This window comes from Glycine soja, chromosome 15 (genome assembly GCF_004193775.1).
Source record: "Glycine soja cultivar W05 chromosome 15, ASM419377v2, whole genome shotgun sequence".
Taxonomy (NCBI): Eukaryota; Viridiplantae; Streptophyta; class Magnoliopsida; order Fabales; family Fabaceae; genus Glycine; species Glycine soja.
Window position 1 is genome coordinate 2525864 of NC_041016.1, and position 20410 is coordinate 2546273.

At 28.6% G+C, this 20410-nt stretch overlaps 2 protein-coding genes across 2 annotated transcripts; both read left to right on the plus strand.

Annotated features, from left to right (window-relative positions):
* The first annotated feature begins 778 nt into the window (after positions 1 to 778).
* On the plus strand, positions 779 to 2883 carry LOC114385759. Its single transcript, XM_028345823.1, has 3 exons — positions 779 to 986; positions 1146 to 1226; positions 2097 to 2883. The coding sequence occupies exon 3, from the start codon at positions 2143 to 2145 to the stop codon at positions 2554 to 2556; it is 414 nt and encodes a 137-aa protein (XP_028201624.1). The 5' UTR covers positions 779 to 986; positions 1146 to 1226; positions 2097 to 2142; the 3' UTR covers positions 2557 to 2883.
* A 6769-nt stretch (positions 2884 to 9652) lies between these two features.
* LOC114387507 (beta-glucosidase 12-like) lies at positions 9653 to 14996 on the plus strand. The gene is made up of 13 exons (XM_028347705.1): positions 9653 to 9878; positions 10020 to 10089; positions 11607 to 11665; positions 12327 to 12402; positions 12504 to 12581; positions 12700 to 12787; positions 13120 to 13375; positions 13500 to 13615; positions 13830 to 14047; positions 14129 to 14160; positions 14255 to 14357; positions 14516 to 14624; positions 14700 to 14996. Exons 1-13 carry the CDS (start codon positions 9720 to 9722, stop codon positions 14869 to 14871), a joined length of 1536 nt encoding a protein of 511 aa, XP_028203506.1. The 5' UTR covers positions 9653 to 9719; the 3' UTR covers positions 14872 to 14996.
* Positions 14997 to 20410: the final 5414 nt, after the last annotated feature.

Genomic DNA, 20410 nt, shown 5'->3' on the forward strand with positions numbered 1-20410 from the left:
CATACACACACGTAATCTGAGTGTATTAATAATTTAATTTTTGTAAAGATTTCTATATTTATCAATAAAGTAATGTCAATTTAGTCACTTGTTAAATATTTAAAAAACATCAAATTTTTTTTCTGCAAAATTGAATAGAGACCACAAATCTAATTCCAAAATCCAAATACGCTTTACAAATTCTCATGATATTTTTCTATTAGGATAAGAGTAAACAAGTCGCATAAAACAGTCTCAACTCAACTCCACTTACATCACATTCTATCGATGATGTAATGCAATAATCTATGTCCCTAATGGCAATGGCTTGCGTCACACAGTACTACTAGCTAATTTTAGAGAATGTCCCATTTTCCAATTACCTAGGTTTCAGTTATCGTTGTTGAACAGATACGATTCCATGCAATCTGCATTTCGGAGTTCGACATGCACTCATGACTCAACTTAGTGACATAGATAGACCCCAACAACAAGTGCACAACACACGGAACACAAGCACTAACGGTTAAATTATGTAGCTGTTTTTTTTTTTATCTACACAAGCACTTTGGTTTCAAATTACCAAAGTGGTCCTGGGAATTTTATTTTTTTTAAGAAATTAATCTTTTTCAATAAATATTTTTTTTCATATGCAAGAAATAAAAATTAAATCTATTATCTTATATTCAAGGGACAAAATTATTTAAACTATCTCCCATATAACATGTTGGTGGGGATTTAATTGTGTTCACGCTTTTCACTGACACGGATATAAGCATAAATAGAATAATACCCCTCAGTGTACAGAGTCACAGACTCAGGAACCAATAGACAAATATCTATTAACAAAACAACGCAACGCTTCTCTTTCTTTCTTTCTATCCCTACTTCGCCTCTGTTTCATTTGGCCCATTGTTTCTCACAAGCCACACTCTTTGTTTGAAGCTTAAACTCCCTCTAAGCCCAATCCTTAATTTACTCAATCTCATCAATGTTTCATCATCTGGGTATTGTTTATTTCTTCTTTTTCTTCTTCAGATCATAGTGTTTTTTGTTTTATTTTTCTTCTACCCTTTTAAATCTATTGCGTTTTTGAGCTTTTAACTATTCGAATCTACTTGCTTCCCAATAAATAATTACAACTCTCTGGTTGTTGCTTATTCTAGAGTTCTTCTTTTGAGGGCTTTAGCAGATTCCATTCCTTGAGTCTCATGCTGGATATGCCAATCCTTTTATCCTCATTTCTGGTTAGTATTTATATATTTTTTATTTCTTTCTATTTTCTGTTCTTCTTATTTGAGCTGAATTTGGATTGGAATATGCGTTTCTTTTGCCCGGTTTTGTTCTTAGTGCTTTTCGATTTATGGATTTCGATTGTTATCATTTCTCTCCATTTACTAGCTTATTGCTTTCATGGCTTATTATGAATCTTCTGGATATTCTTTATGTTTAGATTAGAAGCTTATTTTGTTCATTATTTCTCTATTGATTTACAATTTCATTGAATTGCCATTTTCTCTTGTTGTGCTCTTATATGCCCTAATCTATTTTTTCTTTTTTTGTATTAGTTTTTGGGAAGATGCATCTCTTTTACCTAGCTTTCAGCTTTTTAAAGACCAATCTGAAGTTTTGTTCTATACTCTACAGTGCTAAAAAATAGAGTATTTTGTATTTGGAATTTTGGATTGTCTCTCTGAAAAATCAAACCCTGGAAATACAGTTTTCTGGTTTGCTCTAGGTGAGTAGAAGTATGCAAGTGCAAGAACAATTGGACAGGAAAAGTCTTTTTCTTTCTAGATAAAATAAAATGTGATACTGTATTTCTTCTTATGGTTTGTTTTGCCCTGTAACCCGTAACAATCCATAGCTACGATATTATTTCAGATCAGATTTCCATTTTTTAATGCTCTAGAGGAGGCTTTTAAGCTTGAGTTTGTGCAAGCCTTTTTTAGTCATGACTTTACCTCTTTATGCATATGTTTATTGGATAAATGGCTTTACGTCTATCTCTGTTAATGAAGCTACTCCAACCTGACTATATTTAAGCTGATTAAGAATCCTATTGTATCTCTATTGAACATTATAGTATGTACCATTGTGCCCTTTTTTTTTTGCAGATATCCTTGTTTGCATGATCACATCTTTTCCAAGGATTTTAAAACCATGGGTAGAGGTAGAGGAAAGGGTAAAAAACTAACTGTTACCAATTTTGAGGATCCTGCAAGTGGTGAGGATGAAAAAGTTCCCACGCAAAAGAGAAGAGGGAGGCCACAAAAACCACTAAAGGATGACTTTGATGAAGAAGAGGTAGAGAAAATAGAAGATGACAGTGACAATGTTAAGAATGGAGTCTCTAACAAAGAGATGAAAAGTCCCACTGCAACAGAAAATGGAAGGAAAAGAAAGCGAAACTCACAGGTAAAAGAGAAATTAGACTCAGTTGAGGAAGAAAATGGCATTGGCAATGGATCAAACACCACTGATGAGTTGACAAAGACCAATGGTTTTAGGCATAATGGAAGCAGGCGCAAAAGCACGCCCCGTCGAGCTGCTGAAGCAGGTGTTCAGTGCAAGTAAGGATCATAAAAGTTGTGCATTAGCTTTCTTCCTTTTCATATTATCAGTTAAAATCATGAGAAGATAGGAAGTGCGGTGTAGTATCATTTATTTTATTTACTTGTTTTGTTTCTTTGTTCTCACTTTTAGTTTCCTTTTTCCTCGGTGAGTCTGATTTGAGGGGTTCCATTTGGTGATACCCTATCATTAATTCCTTTTTCTTTATTTCAATCATGAATTTGAGAGTTTACAATGCTGGCTGTTGTCTTATAATGCTATAACACTTCGAATTTAAATCTTGTTTACTTTGACTTTCAATCTAATTTTTATCCTCCCCTCCTTTCATCATCATAGCATCCCAAGGTCCACTAAATGAAATGATGCCTTTGCTTCTAACTATAAGTTTGGTGACTGTGAATTGCAGAGAACTACTCAAGTCTTTACCTTATTTTCTGTATTATTCTCACATGTCTAAAAACCGGTTTTGAGTTATCATTCACAGTACCTGTTGTGCCCCCCCCCCCCCCCCAGCCTCTGAATTTGAAGTCATTTTGTAAGAATGAGAAGCAAATGGACCTTGAATGACTCTTGTTAGAAGGATTTAGCACTCTATATGTATGTTTAACAGGCTATTTGCAGTTTAAATAACTGGTGAACCTTAGAAATATCTACTCATTTCTTTAAGAACGATTAATCTTCTGCAAATGTTTGTTTTACACGTATGGTAGTTCTATAATATTTTGTTTGGTTGGAAGGGAGGGAATTTTATAAAGTTTTTCTGTTTGATTCAAGTTTTAGGAGAATGAAGAAAAGCAAAATCTCTCATCCAATCCCCTCTCCCAATATTGAAAGATTTGAAGGGAAGGAAGGGGATTTAAACATGAGTTTAATAAATAGGTATACTTTGTAAAAGTTTTTACACCATCAATCAATTAGAAATTGTGTTTAGTATGACTTTTAAATTCATTATTATCCAACTCAACAAACTTACCATGCATTTTAATGTATAATTGAATTATGGTATATAAAAAACAATTTACACAATGCATATCCTATTTTCTCTTCGAAACATTTTAAGTGTGTTATGTAAAATATTCTTATTTGAGTTTTGAAATTCAAAATTATAAGGATATGTAAGTAATTAATTTTTAAATTCTCTTTCTTCTCCTTATAAACCAAATAAGAAAATGATTATCTCCCTTTATTTGGATTTCTCATCTTTACTTTTAAGCAAACAAAATGTCTGATGATAACTTACTTTCCTCACTACTCTTTCCCTTTTTCTCTTTCATTTTCATCCTTTAAACCAAATAGAGTCTAAGAGTTAGATGTGCAACTAAAGTTTATTTGCACTCTTTAAGCTGGAGTTGTCAACATAATGTTGGAAATAAGACGGTTCTTGGCACAATTTTATTTCAAATTAGAAATGATTACGAGATTCCCGCTCCTCCAATAATTGGGGTGTAGGTCACGTTTCCATAGATATTTTGGTGACATGCCTCGCTCCATCAAACTACAGTACTAAATAAATTATCTGGATTCCTTATTTTAAAAATAGAGAGCAAACATTCTTTCATTTTCTTGAAAGAAAAAACATACATCGGTCAAGACTCTTGGGCAAACTTATCATCTTTTGTATTGGATTGGACCCGTGCTTTTGGCAACCACGTCATCTTATCCTTTTTTGGCCCAACGAATATAAATGCCCAATGACCTTATAAAAAAGAGCCGCTAGTTAGCAAATGAAAATAAAAGCTAATAAACAAATGAAAAAGAATAATAATTTACAAAACTAATCCTATTAGACGAAAGTGAATACTATTAAATATTAAATTCAAAAACTAAAGTGATATTTATTAAGGGTATGAGAAATAGCAATTCATATTACATTGAGAAATCAAATGTGACATTTATTTTGAGACAAATGACACCTATTTTGGGTTGGAGGAAGAGAGTACTATAAAATTACTTATTATTGTAAGGCATGATTGCCTTTTAAGATTGTCTTACTTGAATTTATTATTTAGTCTTAATTTTTGTAAAGTTAACAAAGAAAAATAAATTTAGTTAATTTGGCGTTTGTTTGATTCAAAGGAAAAAAATAATGATGGAAGATAGAAGAAAAGGCACAAGTTTTATAAATTTTACCGGTTCTAATCAGATGAGAAGAAAAGAGAGAAAAAATGACTTTTACTATTTATACTTCTTTCATTTCTTAAATACACTTCTCATTTTTTTAATTATCAATTTAGTAATTTGAAATGGTTTAGTTTGATGTTAAATAACCTGAATGAATGGATTGAAATCAAACATTATGATGTGTTTGATAAAAAAGAGAGAAGTAATATTGAAGAAAAATTTGATACTTTTTTGCGTGACTTATACCTTTTATATTTTACTTTAATTTGAAATTTTTTTGCTTTTATTTTTATTTATTTTCATTCTCTAAACCAAATAAAAAAGGAAGGGAATCATATTGGAAAAGTGTGTACTGTTTTGAACTTTTGAAAATGTGACATGTTACACATCTATTTATAATATATAAAAGTTGAGTTATTTCATATTACGTTGTCACATCAGCGAAAATGATGATATGGAAGAAGAAGAACATTCTTCTATTGAGTGATACTCACAATCTTCCAAAATCCTATACAATACATTTCAATTGAATGATACTCACCTCCAAATGCTCCAGTCTTCAACTTATCTACTTTTTATCTCAAGGTTTTTCACATACAACTTCGTCTTCTCCAAGATCTTCGGCGCAGAAGAACCTTCTGAAATTCAACTGCTTCATTCATTCACATTTTGCTTTCTTCAGATTTTCGTCAATATTAGAGATACTACGTTCACGATTATGATGATGATGCTATAGCAGCAATATTTCGTGAACCATATTCACATCAAAGACCGAATCGCATGACCTCCAATCACGTATGGCAACCGACGATAACCTCAATCAAACAAATTTGGGGTTGTGCGAGCCTCTTCGCATCAAATCCCAAATCGCACGACACTCCATGAAACCTCGGTCAGACCCTATGAATCGCGCGACACTCGATGAAAACTCGGTCAAACGAATTTGGAGATATGCAAACATTTTCACATGAAAGATCGAATCGTAGGACACTCTCCCAATCGCAGACACTCCATGAAACCTCGATCAGACCCTCCGAATCGCGCGACACTTCACAAAAACTCGATCGAACGAATTTGAGGATGTGCAAGCATCTTCACGTGAAAGACCGAATCACATACTGCATTGTATAGTGAGAGTTACTCCACAATCACATACTTCAAAGTTTTGGTCCTACACACAGGCAAAACTTTTGATACTCAGTTTTGTTAATTTTTATTTTCACTTTTGTGATATATTTATTTTTTTTTATGTGTAGATTTTCCTGTTGTAAAAAATAATTTTGCTAAAAAATATTCAAAAGATAGATGCAAAAATATGAAAAGAGGGTAGACACTGCAAAAGCATAATATAACTTGGAAAGAAGAAAGAGATTAGCAAAGAGGTGCATCCAAATGATGGTATGTAAGCAATTTATATTTCTTCATATGCAAATTGTTTTTTGTATTAAATTGAAATTGAAATTTAAATTAGTCATTGGAATTTAAATTCAAATCTAATAGACATAAGTGTTTGATTTTTGTTCTCTTCTTTAATATTGACATTTTATAAGCCAGAAACCAAATGCGCAGACACATATGCGCGTGTGAAAATTGAACTATTAGTGTTTTATATAATTTTAAGTGAATGTGAACTTTTGTTAGGCATAATTAATAAGGTTGATGAATGTGTGTCTTCGGAATGTTCCTTTGTTTAAATAATCGCATTGCCTCACTCTAGGGATACATGTAGACATTTTAAAATATATTGTTAGTCCTTGGTTGACAACATGGTCTTGGAGAAAAATAAGCATAAGAGTCAGAGCTATAACTCAAAGGCATCAGATCAACATTCAAGCGTGTATCATCCAGAAACTTAAAATACGCTGATTTTAACAAATAAAGTCATTATGTATTTTTGTTAATTTATTTATCTCTATATTTGTTAATGTATACAGTTTCTTATTATATATGTTGCTTCATGAAGTTTTATTTCACCTTAAGAGTTCAAGGAGTTGGTTATAAATATCACAATCTTTTCTCAATATTAAGATAATTGACCAACGTGACAAATGATTCATAAATTCTAATAATAGGTCCAAATGTAGCAACCCAACTTTGCCTCTTCCAAGGACATTATATAATCATGGTTACTTAAGACTCACCTTCCTCTTTTAGAAGAGAATACTCTTAATACAAACTTGCAACTACAATCTACAAGGAAGTTTTTTTCTAACTCAACTTTATAGTTAAACAATGTTTTTCATAATTTATGAATAAATTTTAACTTAAATAAGTTATGCTTAATTGTTCATTGCCTACAGGTAAAAAAAAAGACTTCGAGGAGTTGGCTATGAATATCATAATATTTTCCCAATATTAAGATAATTGACCAATGTGACATAGGTCTTGGAGATGTTTTTTACCATTTGGTTAGCCAATGACAAAAGCATAAAGAGGGAGAGTAGTTGTGAGAATAATTTGATGAAACACCTGTTTCAAGTAATTAATCTCATTTCATCTTGTAGCTATTTGATATAATTTAAATTATTCTTTTTTATAATAATACAAATAAATTATTTAAATATTATTTAACTATAGTGAGCAGTTGAGTGTCAATTTTTTATTCCTTATTTTCATAGCAAGGTAATGTGCATTATATTATATTTTACCGTGACAACCTAACCATGATTAGCATGACACAAAACTTGCATAAATGTTACTTTTAAATGAATATAAATATACAATATCATGGGTGTGATTGCTAATATGATCTAATTTTAATATTTTGGCATATGATACTTCATGAGTGGCTGATGTTCAACTGTTGGTTTGGCATATTGGTCTTCCACTACCCTATGTCAAACGTGAATTTATGATTATTTTGTAACTTTAGGAATATATGCTATATCAAAGGTGAATTTATGATTATTTTGTAACTTTGTCTATAATTTAATTTGGACTCAAGCATGCACTATAATTGATTAGTGTGTAACGGAAGTGTGTACCAGTCACTTTGTTTATAATTAGTATTAATGCTATCATAACATTAGACCATGTTGTATGCAACTTAGTATCCATGCTCCTTCTCTTTTCTTTTTGTTTTTGTTCTAACAAAATACATATATGAAAACTAAAGCATTTTCCGGCGCATCCACCACCATGGTTACCAAGTTAATCACCTAGAGTAGCCTGGACTTTGGCTCAAGCTCCTACTGTAACTTCTGCTTATGCTATAACTCCTACTACTTCTGTTGCGGCTTCTTGATGCATAAGGTGATCTACAATATGATCGATCCATATGCTTTCTATCCCTTGGTGAGATTGACCTGAATCATAATAAAGGTGAGTATAAACACTGTAGATCATCAAAAATGAAATTTTAGCTAATGTAATAACAAACTTGTAATGTTGCCTTTGTCTTGGAGGACAATAATCTCGATTAGATATCACCCAGAAACTTAAAATACACTGATTTTAACAAATAAAGTCATTATATATTTTTGTTAATTTATTTATCTCCATATTTGTTAAAGTATATGCATGCTTATTATATATGTTGCTTCATGAAATTTCATTTCACCTCCTTAATTTCATAACTTCTAATAATAGGTCCAAATGTAGCAACACAACTTTGTCTCTTTCAACAAGTCAAAAGATGCATCTTTATCATCTGATGAAGAAGTTTATGAAATCTCACAAACTCATTTAAGAAAAAAGGCAAATAAAGAAGATGACACAACTCAAAGTCCAAAGCTACAACTATCCAAGTCAAAAGATACATCTTCATCATTAAAAGAAGAAGAAAGTTCATTAAAGAAAAATGTGGAAAAAAATATGTCATAAGCAAAAGCTCCAAGCTACAAACATCTAAGAAGTCAAAAGATGCATCTTTATTATCAAATGAAGTTTATTCAATATCAGAAAGTCCATTAAGGAGAAAGACAAATAAATAAAAAAGCACACCAAAGAAAATAAAATTCAACAAAAGGACAACAAAAGGAAATAAATACAAAAAGTCTATTCAAACAAATAATTTTTGGAATTTTATTAGTATAATTTTTATGTGTTTTAACATTATGGTTAACTATTTTCCTTTCAATATATATATTTCACATTATATGTTTTAGCATTATGTGTTTCATTATGTCAATTTCACTTTATTATTATAATACTCTTATAATATTTATGCATAACACTTAGTTTTACCTTCACGTTACTCAACTTTAATTGAGTGGTCATACTCCAATTTTAAAATATTTCCTTATAAATATATGAATAAATACAAATTATCTTAATTTATAGATGATTTTTTTAACTTATTTAACCATAAATGATATAAAATATCATTAATAATTATATTTTTAATTTTTATTTATCAATCAAATTATTTATTAACCCGTGCATCCCGCGGCTGTATGTCTAGTATAAATAAACATTGTGCATTAAGCAGAATCACTGAACCATGGCATACAAGGAGTTTATTCTTCTCTTGGTCTTCTTGGCTCTTGTTAGCACATACATTACCATCAATTACTTCTGCTGGGGAAGGAATTGTTGCATCTGTGCTCGATGTTGCTTCACTCAATCGAACCAGTGTTCCAGGCAGTATACATTGCTATAGATTCAGATCTTAATTATAGGTACTGCCACACCTCATAAGATAAGAGTAGTAATAAATAAAATAAAAACTGGCTTGTATTTTACTCACGAGACAAAGAAAAGGACAAGAGCAACACATCAAACCATGTTTGAAAATCCGGCCGTGCCTGCAGTCTAATTAATTAAATTAGAACTACATTTGATTACATGCTGTGTCAATTTTTTTATCCGTATCAATCAAAAACAGGTACCATACCAAGAGATTTATACCAACTCATAAGCTAAAACTCCTTAGGACAATTGTGCTGTATGAGTATATAATTTTAGACATTTCATTAAAAATATTTTTTCTTATTAATTTTTTAACTAATATCCTAAAAATAATGGTTATCATTTCTCTGGTTAATATATGTTCCTAAAGTTCTTCAGCTTATAAAAGGGAGCTTTACACCAGGCAAAGACATGAAATGGCATACAAGGCGTTTTTTCTCCTCGGCCTCTTTCTTAGCACATTAGCATCAGTTACTTTTGCGGAAGCTGTTGCAGCTATTCTGGATGTTTCTTCACTCAATCGAAGCAGCTTCCCACAAGGCTTCATTTTTGGGACAGCATCCGCGGCGTACCAGGTATACATATTTCCCTGAGGTTTTGCTTTGGTTTGAGCTCTCATTATGAATTAGCTTCAAAAGATGATAGAGCATTTTAAGATTTAAACCCAACTCAAGAACGTCCGGTCAAACCAATTCATTAACGATTTTGTTGTATAGTATGAAGGTGCAGCAAAAGAAGACGGTAAAGGAGCCAGTATATGGGATACTTTCACCCACAAATATCCAGGTATATTTTTCTCTCTTAATTATTATTGATAAAAGAAGAGTTCTATTTTAATTTTATTGTATTTTCTGCCAACTGTGAATACAAAATATGTAGATTCAGTTAACTAATTATTAAGCTTATAATTCATCATATTTTTTCTAATTAATCCTCTATGGAAATATAATATATATTTTTTGCAAGGTTCATTTGGTTTCAATTTTAAGAAAATTTCAACTTTTAATATTATTAATTATAAAAAAACTTATATTAAAAATTTAATTTAACTAAAATTCAAAGTCACTTTATTTAATCTCCTCTGATAATAATAAGTTATATTTTAATTCTAAATTAATTAATCTAAACATGACTTTAATTTCACTTTAAATAATAAGACATGCGCAATAGTGAAAGAATTATAAACTAAAAATGTATTTAATGATAAATTGTAATTAGGATTTATTTTTGAAATTCTTTGAAATATTCGGTACGTCGCTATAATATGAAAACCTTAAATAATTATATTTAGAAAGATTAAACTATTTCAATATATAGTAAATTAGAATGCATTAAATTCGATAGAAGCGTCATTTTATCATTAACTAATTTTTAATATTGATTAAGCAATTTAATAAAAAAAAATGCATTAAATTAAACAAATAATTAATTGAATGATAAGTACAATTTACAAACCAATATGTTTCCCTTTTCGAAATAAAGAAGAACTATTATTTTTTGTAGAGAGTATAACGAAGCACTTTTATTTTCTTGGTCATTATTTTGTAGATAGTCAAAGTATTTTTTGATACATTCCAATCTTGTTTTATAATGCATTGAATCTGTTTATATTTATCTAATTGTCTTTGTGTGAGCGATCAATTTATCTGGAGATTCTCTAAGAGAGTGAAAAGATTATTTGTTATAGTAAAAGTTTTAGCTGTTTGTGTATTATTATACAATAAATTTATAAAAATAATTTACTATAAGTACTTTTTATCCCATTTTCAATTAATATTCATTTAGTATATTATTACTTCTCCTCTTATTTTTTTTAAGGATAATCACTTTTCATTCTAATAGTATTTTGTTTTCTTTCCCTTCTCTTCCTATTCATTTTTATTATTTTATTTTCTATTTCCTATCATTTCCTATTTTCTTCCACACAAAACACACAATCCTGCATCTAACCAAAATGGTTTAGAATGATCATTTAGTGACCTCTTCTTTTTTGTATAGTATTTATAATTTATAATTTTTGTGTAAAATAAATATGTTTTATGATTAAGATTCTTTGCAGTTTAAAAATAGTTACAAGCAATCCGAATTAATTTGGTAGCTGGTTAATTATGTATTCTTCTTTTTATTTTTATTTTTAAAATCTCGTTCTAACAAAAATATGATTCAAGAAATTTACAATTATTATACAAATGTCAAAATAATATTTTTTAATTACTAATTTTTAAAACCTCTTATTATATTTTTTTTAACTTAAGATAGTTAATTTATAATTAATCTGATACAAATAAATATTTAACCTGCAGATAAAATACAAGATAGAAGCAATGGAGATATCGCAGTTGATCAATATCACCGTTACAAGGTACGATTCAAATTCCAAACGATGACAGGAAAGTGGAAACCATCTAAAAAAAAAACATATTTCTTCCTCCTTCAAAATTGTTATTAATTAAACAACACATATAATCTCAATCTTGTCGGGAATCTTATCGCCATGTCAATTTTTCTATGTCTTAGCATATATCTTATATTTATTGCTATACTAAACATTGCTTTTAGCTTTCTCGTCATTTTATTGGGGGTTTAGTCCAAGCCGTTCAACCATTGCTGATATGTTCTTAGCATGTACAGGGTCTAATAATGTGCCTTTCCATTTGTTTTTAATTTTATTTAGCTTTATGTTGGGTTTGCAGGCAACGTTAATTCTTTGCTGGGGAGGAGTATTTAATTTGGCCAATATAGTTCATTATCTGTATCTCTTTTCTTTTGGCTAGCTTGAGCACATTTTGTGCTTCTTGTCCAACTCTCTACTTATTAATGGGTTTTTTTTTTCTTATAAAAAAATATCCACCTAGCTAGTCTTACCAGGATTGACCAACACAAATGGCATATAATATACAATGTGTTAAAACTATAAAATCAAATGAAAATTTGATATGTTTTGCAAATTACAATTACAATTGCTTCTATTGTATTTAATTATTTTTGTTATTTTTTTAACTTGTTGTACATGTATATCACAGGAAGATGTTCAAATCATGAAATATATGAATTTGGATGCATACAGGTTCTCCATCTCTTGGTCTAGAATCCTCCCAAGTGAGTTAAACATTGATGACCAATTCTTATCTTTTTTAATTATTTCAAGTGGGTGTTTCGGGTTAATCATTTCAAATCTTTTCATCATAAATTATTCGTAGAAGGAAAGCTTAGTGGAGGTATAAACCAAGAAGGAGTCAAATACTACAACAACCTTATCAATGAACTGCTAGCTAATGGTCAAAATTCGTACTTTAATTGTTTTCTTGATATTGTTTTAATTGAAGTTCGTACTTTAACATTTCTTTAAGCAAGTGACAACAATCATATGTAATTAATTAAATATTAATATTGCAGGTCTACAACCATTTGTGACCCTTTTTCATTGGGATCTTCCCCAGACTTTGGAAGACGAGTATGGCGGCTTCCTAAGCCCTCGCATTATGTGAGTGACACAAAATTTATTTATTTTTCGAATTATTGCTATTGTATTTACAAATATGAATACATTTGTGTATGAGATAAGTTTTTTTATTAGAATAAATTATTGCATCGATTTTATATTATTTGTGTTTTAAGATAATTCTATATTTTTTAAGGACTAATGTACATATTGTTAATCTAAATTTTTAGGGACAAAACAAATACTATTTTATAATAAATCAACTAAAATGAACATATGAATTTTATGAGTTTGAACAAGGGTATTTTTTTTGTACAATCATGGGTAATGTATTAATCTATCATACTGATGATTGATTTATGATTAATTTTCAGAAATGATTTCCAAGACTATACAGAACTTTGTTTCAAAGAATTTGGAGATAGGGTGAAGCATTGGATTACTATAAATGAGCCATGGAGTTATAGCATATTTGGTTATGCAACTGGGATGATGCCGCCAAGTCGATGCTCTAAATGGCTAAATCCAAATTGCATGGATGGTGATTCAGGGAAAGAGCCTTATTTAGTTTCACATCATTTACTTCTTGCTCATGCAGCAGTTGTCAAAATGTACAAGAAAAAGTATCAGGTTCTTTATAACCTTGACAAGAATTTTTAAAGCTTTAAAGTTTATTAAACTTCAATATTGTTGTAAGGGTCCAAGGATATTGGTTATATTCATTGCATAACAACATCTACCACACTTTACACAGGCATCTCAAAAAGGAGTGATAGGCATAACCATAGTGTCTAATTGGTTTGAGGCATATTCAAATAACAAATTAGATAAATATGCTGCCCAACGAGCAATTGATTTCATGTTTGGATGGTAAGTGCTTGACTATATATCCACCAATCTTCTTGTTTGTCTCTTTTTTCTTCTTCTCTATATATGATAAGTTTGAATTTGCATTGTACTATATACTTGTAATAATCACAAGCATAACTCAATAATAATGGATTACCAAAAAGAGTTGTACATAGTTAGAAAAGGACAAAAAGAATCTCAATTTGAATATTTTCATTTGTAACAATGATTATAGGTTTATGGAACCATTGACATCAGGAAATTATCCACAAAGTATGCGTTCTCTACTTGGTAGACGATTGCCAAAGTTCACTAAACAACAAGTCAAGCTTATCAATGGCTCATTTGATTTTCTTGGCCTAAACTATTATACCTCTAACTATGTTGTCAATGCACCTAAGTTAAGCAATGGCAAACCTAATTACGCTACAGATTCTAATGCCAATCTTACAAGTAAGGATGCCTTTGTCTATCACTTCTCTAAATTATATATATTGAATTTGATAATATGTTTTTTTTTTTTGGTTGGAGTAGCTCAACGCAACGGGACTCCTATAGGTCCAATGGTATGTACATGGCCATGTCAAACCATAACAACATATTATTATTATTATTATTATTATTATTATTATATAACTACATTTGTAATTATATTTGTAGGCGGCTTCAAATTGGTTATATGTGTATCCCAAAGGAATTAGAGAATTGTTGCTCTATACCAAAGAAAAGTACAACAATCCTTTAATTTATATCACTGAAAATGGTAATTACACTAAATCATATTTATTATCTTGATGTTATTGTAAAATAAATTTATAGGCAACATTAATTGTTGAGAGTCGGATAACTTTATCCTAAATTTGCATGATTACATGTATTTTTTCATCTAACATATTAATGTATATTGCTTTTAATTTGTAGGCATTGATGAGTTCAATGATCCAACCTTGTCCCTTGAGGAAGCCCTTTTAGATTCTTTTAGAATAGACTATCATTATCGTCATCTCTTTTATCTTCATTCAGCAATTAGGTAATTCATATTTTTTTATATATGAAAAGTATTTCGTTTATAAATCTAATTTAATTTCATTTTGTTGACTCTAAGGGATGGCGTAAACGTAAAAGGATATTTTGCATGGTCATTGCTGGACAACTTTGAATGGAACAATGGCTATAAAGTGCGATTTGGAATAAACTTTGTAGATTACAAAAATGGTTTGAAGCGATATCAAAAGCTCTCAGCAAAATGGTTCAAAAATTTTCTTAAAAAATATTAGACCTTGTATACCTTAAGGGTCCAATAAAAAAATAATGAAACATGTTAAAGTTAACTATAAACTTTTGTGTTTGTGCTTTCCTTAAAAGGAAATTATAACCCCTTAATCATTCCTTTTTTTTATGCCTAAAATATGTTTGTTTATGGACAAGTATATCCTACATATAACAGCAATAAACTATAATTGGATATCGAATCCAAAGAACCAGTGTTTTCAAATAATTAGTTTTACAATAAACTAATTAATTAGAATTAAAAAAAGGTGAGAAATAGAACACAAAATTTAGTGTGAAAAAAATATTGTGAAGCATCCTAGGTCACATGATCCCTTTTTCCCCAATTCTAATTTCCCCAAAAATTCCCAACAAGTTCAATCGCCATCACCTCTTGAATTTGTAGTTAACCATTGGCCGTAATTTAATTCTCAACTTATTATATATTAATTAAATTAGGGCAAACGATAATCACTAAGAGGTTGATTAAAATAGTTCAATCTGCTAGAAATTCACACAATAGGTTTAATCATGTAAATTTTATGAATTTAGACACTTTTTAGTCTAGTTAATTACAAACAATTGATCGATGATAAACAATAAACTAAAATTTAGAGTTATCAATTCTAAAAGATGATAAGAACGGAAAAAAAAATTAATTTAATGAATAACATTGAAGAATTTCTTTTTAATCAGAATCGGAGTACAAGATACAACTCAATAAAAAAAAACACAGAACTCTCACAAGGCCTTTTCCTCACTCAGAACACTCACAATTTGAAAAACAGAATAAAAGATATTGAGAAGAGAGTCTAGTTTCCTATTTATAAAAACCTAAGATAACTCTGACAGCACATGCACATCACAATCGTGCTAAATTGGTCATAGTTGTGGTCCTTGCATACTTCAATTTCTATCCTCAAAGTCCAATTTTGTCATGCCACAAGCATGACTATATATGGTGACTTATATTAATAAATAAAACTTATAAATAACAAGTTGAAAAAGAGGCACTTTGTGCCTCTATCTTTATTTTTAAAAAAAAATAAAAAAATAAAAAATAATTAAAAAAATAGTGATAATAGTTTTTCAAAAGAAATGACAACAATCACGTCTTAATGATTTATGAAAAATATAAAAACAGTTATATATATTAAAAAGTAATTTAAAAATAAAAAATATGTAAAAAAATCCAAATATTGAAATGTTGATACATGCTGCACCATTACCGCACAAGTATTAAAACCTCGTGACATTTCAATAATCTCACTGGCCTAATGTAACATAGTAGTCACTTATATAGGAGACACCCAACACTGTATTATTTTTTTTTCAAGTCATAATATTTGGTATGATGAGTTAACTTACTTCCTAACTTTTATTTAAAAAAATAGGTTTGATAATATAAAATAGCCTTATATGCATGCTAAAAGACTATATCAGACTTTAAAAAGATCAAATTATACATAACAAAAGCTTATAATAAATGAAAAAAATAAAGTTCAACCCCTACTTTTATAGAACAGGCTGAGCCTATATTTATATAAAGTCTGACCTGATATATTTTAATTTTTATTAGTCAGCAAGCTAAGTCAAGGACTGAGGTCCAATTTGTATGCAGTGAAATGCACTTGAAAAGGAATTACATGAATAGTAAAAAAAAAAAAGAAGGTAGAATTCATATTTTTACACTATTCTAATTTAGAACTTTTATAGTGTTTCATCCCAATTTTCTTTCATTCATTTCATTCTATTAAAGAAATTAATTAAGCCAAAAAGCTACGTGTGAGATGAATTAAAGCATTCCATTTGGAAGTGAAACTCCTACATATTTTACTTATATAAACAAAACAACTAAAGCATTCTAACATGTAATGTTGGTTGACTTACTCACATTCATACTCGGCAACGTTCTCACGTTCACGTTTTAACATTTTATCACACATTAATTTACACGGTACAAACTCTTCAAATATCAACTATGTTAATTTAAATAATTGTTATTTAATTATCAATATAATATGTTATGCAATATTCTTCATCTAAGTAAATTTAACTAATTTTTATGAAATTAAAAAAAAAAGTTAATTAATATCATTTAATTCTTCTAATGACATTTAAAAATAATATTTTTTAAAATTTTCTTTTATTGAAATTTGATATTAAAAATAAAAAAGAATCATTGGAATTATAATCAAAATTAATTAAAATTTTCTTATATTTTAGTTCAATTATTTTCGTTACATATAGGTTATATTAATTTTTTAGTCATCTAATTTATTATTTAGGTTTAATTTGGTTCTCTAATTTCTTTTTGGGTTCAATTTAGTCCTCTAATTTTTAAAATTGATTTAATATTCTATTTTTTCTTTTTAATATGGTCCTCTAATTTTTTAAATTGATTTTTTTTTAAAAAAATGTACATTTTATGGTGATTTAAAATCATTTAGTGATGGTTTTGAATCGTTATAGAATATGATTTCTTATAATTTAAATCGAAGGATCAAATTAAATCGATTAAAAAAATTAGAGAATGAAATTGAATCTAAAAAATTAAAAGATAAAATTTAATTAAAAAATAAATTAAAGGACTTAAAAAATTAATTTAATATTACTTTTATATATATGTTTAGGGGAGTATGTTATATATTTGATTTTTTTATGAATTATTGGGTTGGTCCAAGGCCTACCAGACCAACCCGACTCAGGTCCAATTAGCATACTAAATAATTGCCTGGATTGGTCGGTTATTGTGTATTTATATGCTTCTCTGCTCATTATTTCCTCCATTTTTTTAATTGTTAGATTTTAAAAAAATAATTATTTTTATTTATCTATTATTCAGAAAGTTCAAAATCATATTAATTATTATTTTTTATTTATTATACCTTTATTTATCACATGGATCTATCGTAGAGTGAAAAAAAATGGATAAAATAAGAAATTTTACAAATATTTTATTAAAATCAAGAAAATTTATTACATTTTTTTTAGTTTCTACATAAAAATATTAATCAACATATAAAAAGAAATGGAGAAAATAATGCGTAATAATCAATTATGTAGTTTCGACCTATGCTTCTTGGTCTTTAGCTTGGTCCTTTTGTAACGTTGGATATTTCTGGTACTTTTTATATGACATAAAATAATGATTTGTTTGCTGATAAAAAGAAAAATATGACAAATGATAATTTAGTTTGTGTAAAAAATCTGGTTCTAAAATAATTTAGTTTGTGTAAAAACTAAAAATTATGGTTTTTAAAATCTGGTCATGTCATTATTTGGATCCCCGTCTCCCAGGAAAAATAGAGTCACCTAAAATATTGTTTTGAAAATATATTGTTATACCGTGTTGAAGATAATCAGTAAAGCATTCTTTGGCTTTGGGGATCACCTACACTTTTCTACACCATTAATTGTTTGGCCGATAATCTGTAAAGCACTTTTCTACACTCTTTGCGGAAGTCTATAACCTAATTAACCCACTCACTTTATGTTTTAGGTAAAAATTAATCAGTGTTCTAAACTATTATATAAAATTTTAAAAATATAAATATTTTGATTGAAAGATAAAAAATTATATTATCTAAATTTTTTTATATTCTTTTAATATTTATATAATAAATATTTTTTTTCTTTAATTATTTAACCGATCTCTTAAAAATACTTGTTACCAGATCCTATTTTCAATACCCTACACATGGGGTTTTTTCCCCATAGTTTTCAAGCATGCTATGAGTATGAACGGGTGAGATTCATTCTTGATGATCAAAATTTTTTTTTAGTTGAAACAAAATAAAGTAATTTTTCCACCTCTTGTATAAAGGATTTTAACACAGAAACATTGTGCATTCAGCAGTGATCAGAATTATCGTTCAATATCACATAACATGGCATCATTGGCATGCAACACGTTTATTGTTAACACGTTACGATCAGTTGTTACTTATGCGGAACTAGCTCAACCTGTTGCTCCTATTCTCGATGCTGGCTCACTCAACATCAGACAAAAAAAAATCTTCTTTTTTTTATCACTATACTATTATATGATATTAGTGTGGAGCTTTGTTAATCTTTAATGAACTTTTTCCTTGAATCATATTTTTTTATTTATATTGTTTGAATTCCATATCTTATTTTAAAAAAATCGGATTAATGACTTGTTGGTGGATTAAAAACTCTTTAAAATCCAATGTTCATCAGCATTGGTTAAAAAGTAATGATTTATTTTTTTTTATAAAAAGATAATAAGTATACGATACGAATGTATAAAGTCCTGTACATGAACTAGATTAATGTACATGGATTTTAAAGTCCTGTTAAGATTAATCCTTATTCTCACGAGTTTGGATTTACATTAATTTGATCGCTACCTTTTACATCTATGATTTAAATGTCTTATACTAGCTTTTCTTAAACAATTGAATTCATTTTTGTTCACAAAGAACAAAAAATGATTCGAAGTTTTTAATTTGAAAAAAAAATCGAAGCATATATGAAATTCATTGTTGCCCATAATTTTACTTGAATAACACTACTTTAATTATTATAATTTTTTATCAATAAATATTAGTTTTTTTTTTAATTTTGTTATCAGTGGAGATTGAACTGATCCCAATCTTTTTTTTCCTTATACATCAAATTGTTAAGAAATTATTTTAATGATATATTAGTCATGTTTAAAAGTAATAATAAGTTATTATCAAGGTAAGCAATTATATTTGACCTGAACAAACATCCTATATGTTAATATACTCACAATTCACACACAAAATAGATAAAGAAAAATATAATTAAATAAAAAAATGCAGTCTCAATAAATAGGATTGTAGAAGAGACCCGAACAAATTATATACGTATCTCATGAAAAATAACATTTTATTAAATTTTGATCCAATTTTATTCATTTCTTAAACAATTCAGACTGATCGAAACAAATCACATATTATTTTAATCTTAAATAAAAAACCAATATGGAAGGCACCATATTTTAACGGATCGTTCACGAGTCTAATCCTAGCTAATACCGACATTATATGACATAATGGGCCAAGAGGATCACCACGAATCCAATTAAAATATTAAATCATAGCTCTTAATGCTCAACCACACAAATCTTATCTTGTATATATCCTAATGCAATTCCAAAGTTTAAAATATGTGGCCCCCCAAAAAAAGGGGAATATCTGTGAGTACAAAAAATGTATATGTCGAGCGTCGATAAAAGTATACTTTTTCTCCTTCTTTTTTTCTAATTGAACTACATTAATAATTTATACATTTTTTTTACAAAAAAAGTTCAATTATCTCTTTATTTTAGGAAGATAATAGTATTTTATTATTATTTTTAAATATAAAAACTAATTTCTTTACGAAAAAAATTATATACTAATAATATAAAAAGATAATATATAACTATTTTAATTTTTCACTTCATAAAAATTAAACTATTTTTTTGTTCTCTCCCGCACATTTTTCTCTCCTTTATCACTTCTCACGTAGTCTCACTCAAATTTTCCAAACTCTTTCTTTCTCATGCATTCATCT

Bases quoted from the DNA above. Each gene is read 5' to 3' on its own strand.
- LOC114385759 (XM_028345823.1), top strand. From the start codon at position 2,143: ATGGGTAGAGGTAGAGGAAAGGGTAAAAAACTAACTGTTACCAATTTT.
- LOC114387507 (XM_028347705.1), top strand. From the start codon at position 9,720: ATGGCATACAAGGCGTTTTTTCTCCTCGGCCTCTTTCTTAGCACATTA. The intron at 13,616-13,829 runs GTAAGTGCTTGA...CAATGATTATAG, and splicing joins ATTGATTTCATGTTTGGATG to GTTTATGGAACCATTGACAT. The intron at 14,048-14,128 runs GTAAGGATGCCT...TGGTTGGAGTAG, and splicing joins TTCTAATGCCAATCTTACAA to CTCAACGCAACGGGACTCCT.